General features: G+C 36.2%; 1 protein-coding gene across 1 annotated transcript; it reads right to left on the bottom strand.

Annotated features, from left to right (window-relative positions):
* Nucleotides 1-4,928: 4,928 nt before the first annotated feature.
* LOC114721127 (uncharacterized) lies at nucleotides 4,929-5,606 on the bottom strand. Its single transcript, XM_028906944.1, has 2 exons — nucleotides 5,082-5,606; nucleotides 4,929-4,949 (listed from the first exon to the last, which is right to left on the bottom strand). Exons 1-2 carry the CDS (start codon nucleotides 5,604-5,606, stop codon nucleotides 4,929-4,931), a joined length of 546 nt encoding a protein of 181 aa, XP_028762777.1.
* Nucleotides 5,607-6,231: the final 625 nt, after the last annotated feature.

Here is a 6,231-nt window from a genome sequence, read left to right as displayed (position 1 = left end):
TGATGACGGAATTAATTTATATATATTTAATTTATCCTTATAAATTAAATCTAACAATTAATATCTCTTATATATATATATACGAATTTATATATATATACACGTCCACCCTATATTATTCATTGAATCTGGACATATCTTAGATTCAATGAATCTGGACATCATAACTCGTGTCGGGCTATTTTGTGTGCGACCCTGTAGGCCCATATGAAGTTGGCAGTGGGCCATTAACTAACTATACTGACAAGTCGTAAGCGGTCTCTAGCAAGACATCACGACTACCCAAATCATATGAGGATCATTGAACGATGCAACCTTTCATACAACCATATCATGTCCCTTTTGTCTCACGACATTTTGGTCATGGATGAGGCATGGAGAACGTCATCCTCCTATTCATGACCGTTACTTTCTCGATCCCTGAGTAGTCTGAGAGTATAGAAATGGAACTACCTTTCCATTATAGTATGGCCATACATTTCTCAGACTCACTCATCGAGGGGCCCAGTAATGTCTCTCTACGAATGTGAGGGACAAATTCCATCTTGACCATTCACATTCCTCCGCATGAAAAACCACTAAGCCTGAACATAGTCTTTATGATCACTCGGTCAAAAGTGACTTTTGACTAGGTCAAAGCTAAGCGTTTCTCATGTATGAATCCATGATGATCTCAGGTCAAAGGGCACAGTGACATGGTTTGTATATGAGAGAAGCTTATGACTTAACCCATGCAGCTCTCTCATAGCGGGTCGGTCCAACACCTTGTACTCTTACATGTGCCTATGACTTTAATTTATATCTCTATATATCTTTAAAGTCATATTGGTCTTATTTCATCTTTGCTCCCACATAGATGACCGACCAGGGATATTTAGGATAAACCATGAGTTATCCAAGGATAGTTATCACAGTAAACATGCAAATAATATGATAACGTAATTAATAAATTCATAAATTAACAATGTTCAAAACATAATGATTGGCCCCTAGGGCACAATTTCCAACACTTCTGCCATGGTGATTTGGAGCATCTCGGTGTAGTGTAGTTCTTCTATCCATGAGCAGCTAGGCGTTCAACCTTCCTGAGAGATATGATCAGACCAGAATCATTGTGCTGACAGGGGAGTCTTTCTATGCTTTTGATCCATGGCCAAATATCTGGTTGTATTTCGACCATGTTTTAGGCTAGATTAAAGATTATGTCTCTAAAGACTATTTTGTATCCAGATTTGATTGTGTTGAACTTGACGGTGTACTCCTTAACTTGAGTAGATTTAATTGGATTCTAATGTCAGGTCTAATTTTGGTTTGCAATTTAATTGAATGATTCACAGTAGTAATCGGTTGATTCTATCTTGGAGTTTTAAGTTTGTCCGATTAAAATCTGGTCCATAATACTCTCTGAAATGTGATCACCTCCATTATTTCATTGAAGACTATGAAGGTCAGATTATTATTTTTAGGAAGATTTCATCACTACATTTCTGATCATACCTCCGTCCCTCCCTGTTTTCACTCTTTATAACAGAGGAATTTATAAAAATGATTTCTACATCAAAAGCTTTCCATTCCAGATTTGTTTTCTGTCCTGAGTTGTGATTTAATTACTTAATCGACCTCTGATTGGAAGCTACTTTGCTGCATTCTTAGAGTATTAAATTTGGTTTTAAACGGCATAAGATCAGCACTCCTGGGACAAAAGATAGAATAAAGCTGAATTTCAAGCACATTATCAATGAAGAATGCTAAACCATGCTCCAAAATGAAATAGTTGTGTTCATCAACCACTTCCTTCAAATGTCATCAATAAAGGATACTCATATGCTAAAAGATCAATTCACAATCATGCAACTTAGCCAAGGACAGCAAATAAAAGATAAGGTTTCTCTCAAGGTAAAGTGTTTCCCTCACTCTCATAGATTAAGGTTATTTCTCTCAAGACCATCTAGATTTAGGCTTCACCATAGGCTTGTAACCATCCTACATCTCCACTACTCACTTGCCACAAGGTTTTGTGAATCAAAAGGGCTTGTTAAGGTTGTAATGTTGGAAAGGCCAAATGCTGGAATGGAAAATGAATGCCAATGATCAATGAACACAAGCATTTTACTGAATTGCTTAGCATGGGAAAGAGAGCCTTTATTGTCGTTCGCCTTGGGGTTCTCAATCAAAATTTAATCCAAGCTATGCAGTATAGTGCAAACTCGGGTCGTTTCACTTTTGGGAGCCTTTATTAATTACCTAAGCTAGACTAAATGCCATGCAATGCAATGAAATGGGGTTTTGGGTTTTTTAAGATTTAAATGAATGGAGCCTAAACTAAATGCAATGAAACAAACCTAAGATACTATATTTTTGTGTTTTAAGATAATAATGATGGAATGGAAATGAATGATAGGAAATCTCTTGAAAATGGCTTTGATGGCAATCATAGTTCACTTAAAATATTGGGAGTTTCACAAATCATTAGGTTTTCTTAATAAGAACCTCATTAACTCAATGAGTCCAAAGCTTTCATTAATGAACTCATTAATGAAAGCTTTGTTTAGCTTCCCTAATGTGTAAATTTGGAATGATCATGTAATTGGCTTAATGTAACACACAATCAACTCAGTACCCAAACACAACCATGCAAGATAGGAGAGAATAATAAGAGTTACAATAAGCATATATGCAACCACATATATTTAAGCACAAAGTTCAACATCAATCAATCCAAATTACAAATGTAATCATTAACCAATAATTACAGTATCAGTCCCAAGTTCCTAACTAAGAAATTACAACTCCTAGACCTAGAAAGCCATAAATCATAGCTAAAAATTGCAAACTGAAACTAAACTCCCCTTTGAAGCTTAGGAACTCAAGCCACACCACCATTCTTCAAGAGTTGATAAACCCTAGCCCTCCATAGCTTCAAGAAAAGCTCCAACTGAAGTGAATCCGTCGGCCATGGCAGCTGGGAGTGGAAGGAATTGAGATGGAGTGAATGAAAGATGAAGGAAATGGATGGGGAAGAAGATGGAGGTGGAGAGACAAGAGGATGGGAGAATAGAGGTGGAAAATGAGAGAAGAGAATGAAAGATACGAAGGTGGTGGCTGAATGATGGTCCTCTCCTTTCATCATACCCAAAATAGGGTTTCTAACCCGAAACTTACGTGCATGGGTCGGTTTTGGGGATGGGTAGGTTAGTTAAAATTTCCCGAAATGGTCGGGTCTGAGGTTTGCTGATTCGAGAGGTTCGCTGCGGCGAATAATATGTTCGCCGCGGCGAAACATGGCAGAGAGCCCCTTTCTTCACGGATGAGTTTTCGCCGTGGCGAAATAAGATGTTGGCCGCGGCGAACTTAGGCAGAGGATCCTTTCTTGCTTCTTTTGTCTTCAGTTCTTCAATCCTGGCCCCAAATCTTTAGTGTCCTACAATAAAAAAATAACAAATTGAAGTATCATTTGTCCTAGAAGTGAATTGAATCCAATTAACAACCAATTATGACAATTTAATCCTCAAAATGGCACTAACTTAAAGTAAGGACTCTAAATCTAAATTAAGAGCAATTATCAATAAAAGGGCCAGTAAATATCACAAAAATCATGGATAATGAGATGAAAAGATAATAATATCTTGAGCTCAATCAGCATGCAAGACAATTTCCTGTCTAGAACTCAAGATACGTACATACATGAATTTGAATAGAAATTGTATCAGCAATTTGACACAATTATAATTCTAAATAAAAATCTCTTCAGCTGCTTATTATTTTTTTCTTCAACTTCTGCCCTCATTGGCACTTCTTCGTTCTTATTTCTGTTTCTTTTTTGTTTTACTGCAGCAGTAATAAAACGGTGAGGTAGGGAAGATTACATCAAGTTTTCTATGATAAATTTTCATCTTCTATCAACACATATACAATCACAGAACTAAACTATCATGCCAGCAACTCATATTTTCATAGTATCCAAAGTATGTAGTGTTCATCAATCATGCTGAAATTTTTTAACAAACAGTGAAAGGCTCAAGGGGTTAAGCAACAGTTTAGTGTTAATGGCTACTGTTTGGTTAAAGGGTTTTGAATGAAATGCCCTTATCATATTCACAATTCCAAGTGCTAAAGTAGTCTTGAATTAAGGATAGGAACAAGTTCTAGGAAGTTACTACACTAGATGGCTTCACACATGATTTAAGAAATGAATTAAGGCTCAAAATTCTTCTAGCTGGTTTACTCACCCCTATTCACTTGCCATGAACAAATTGCATGAGGATTTGAACTTAATGCATGAGGAGAGTTATTTATGATGCACACTTTTCGAAAATAGATAGATTAAGCAAGGAACTCACACTTGAACAAGTTTTAACATTATTCAAAGAAATGTATTCAAAACTCAACTATATTCTATGATAGAAAACTAGGTAGTATTGCATAACAAAGGCTAATGCAATGGATTCTAAATGAAAACCAAGCAGAATTCTAGTCCACTACCAAGTTAAGTTGCTACAACAAGGATTTAACTAATTCCACCGTAGACCGAAGTTGATACAACCCCTGACAACTTAACAAATTTAGAATCAAATCTATTGTACCAAGTTCAAGCAAGTTTGATTTGGTGCAAATGCAATATTAACTAATAATCCAGTAGGGGACTAACAGCTCAAATCAGATTCACTCCAAGAATCAAATTGCTAAGCAAGGCAAGAATTCAAAGATTACAATCACACTAATTCCCCCACACTTAAAACAGACATTGTCCTCAATGTGCCACAAAAGGAAAGGATCAATCATGAAGGAAGGACAGAAAACGTTCACTGTTGCAAAACAACACTGGTTTAAAGAGGATTGTGCTCCACATATGTGACTAGGTGTCTAGTAGCAAACAAGAGAAAAGTGGTAAAACAGAACCAAAACTTTTTTTTTTATAGAGATATCCTTTATTCCCCCACACTTAAATTCTGCAATGTGAAAAACAGAGTAGTAATAATGACAATGCAAAATTAGAAAGGATAGAGAGAAAAGAGACAACTAATCTGATTAAGGTGGCTTGTCATTGGCATGATATAGTGCTTTAACAAGTGTCCATTGACCTTGTGAACATGTCTAGTCTGCTTATCCAGGATCTCTATCATTCCAAAATTATGAGCTTTGAGCACCACAAATGGTCCATCCCATCTCGTATAGAGTTTCCCTTGTTTGAAAGTAAATCTTGCCTTGTAGAGAAGTACCTTATCCCCTTCCTGAAAAACCTTTCTCAAAATCCCCTTGTCTTGTAAAATTCTAGTTCTTTCTTTATACAAACGAGAACTCTCATAAGCTTCTAAACGCAGCTCTTCTAGTTCCTGAATTTGTAGTTTTCTCTCTTCAGCTGTAACTCGTAAGTCTAAATTACAAGTTTTTACTGCCCAATAAGCCTTATATTCAATTTCAATAGGTAAATGGCAAGCTTTTTCATAGATTATCCTAAATGGGGACATGCCAATTGGAGTTTTATAAGCTGTCCTATAAGCCCATAAATCTTTATCTAATCTAAGACTCCAATCCTTCCTATTTGGCTTAACAATTTTCTGTAAAATGCCTTGAATTTCCCTATTGGATACCCTTAGCTGCACCATTTGTTTGTGGATGATAAGGTGTTGCCATCTTGTGCGTGACTCCATACTTGGACAGCAACGTCTCCATGAGTTTGTTTGCAAAGTGAGTGCCACAGTCACTAACTAAAGCTCTAGGGATCCCAAATCTGTAAAATATATTAGATTTCAGAAACTTTACTACTATTTGAACATCATTTTTCATAGTAGCTACAGCTTCAATCCAACGGGACAAATAATCAACAGCTAGCAAAATGTATGAAAAACCATGTGATGGAGGGAATGGACCCATAAAGTCAATGCCCCAACATAAAAAATTTCACAAAATAACATGGGTTGTTGAGGCATTTCTTGCTTTTTAGATAGCCCACCAAATTTCTGACATTTATCACAATTTTTACAGAATTCATAAGCATCTTTGAACAAAGAAGGCCAATAAAAACCAGAATCCAGAATTTTTCTTGAAGTTTTCCTTGCACTAAGGTGACCACCACAGGATAAAGAATGAGAAAATTCTAAGATGGAAGGAATATCCTCATTTGCAACACATTTACGAATCAATTGATCACAGTATAATCTCCATAAATATGGAGCATCCCATACATAATATTGTGCTTTTCTTTTCAGTTTCTGGACCTGAAATTGATTC

The sequence above is a fragment of the Neltuma alba genome, unplaced genomic scaffold, assembly GCF_004799145.2.
Source record: "Neltuma alba isolate B1F8T4 unplaced genomic scaffold, ASM479914v2 tig00002271_pilon, whole genome shotgun sequence".
NCBI lineage: Eukaryota > Viridiplantae > Streptophyta > Magnoliopsida > Fabales > Fabaceae > Neltuma > Neltuma alba.
This window is presented reverse-complemented; position numbering and strand designations above follow the sequence as displayed.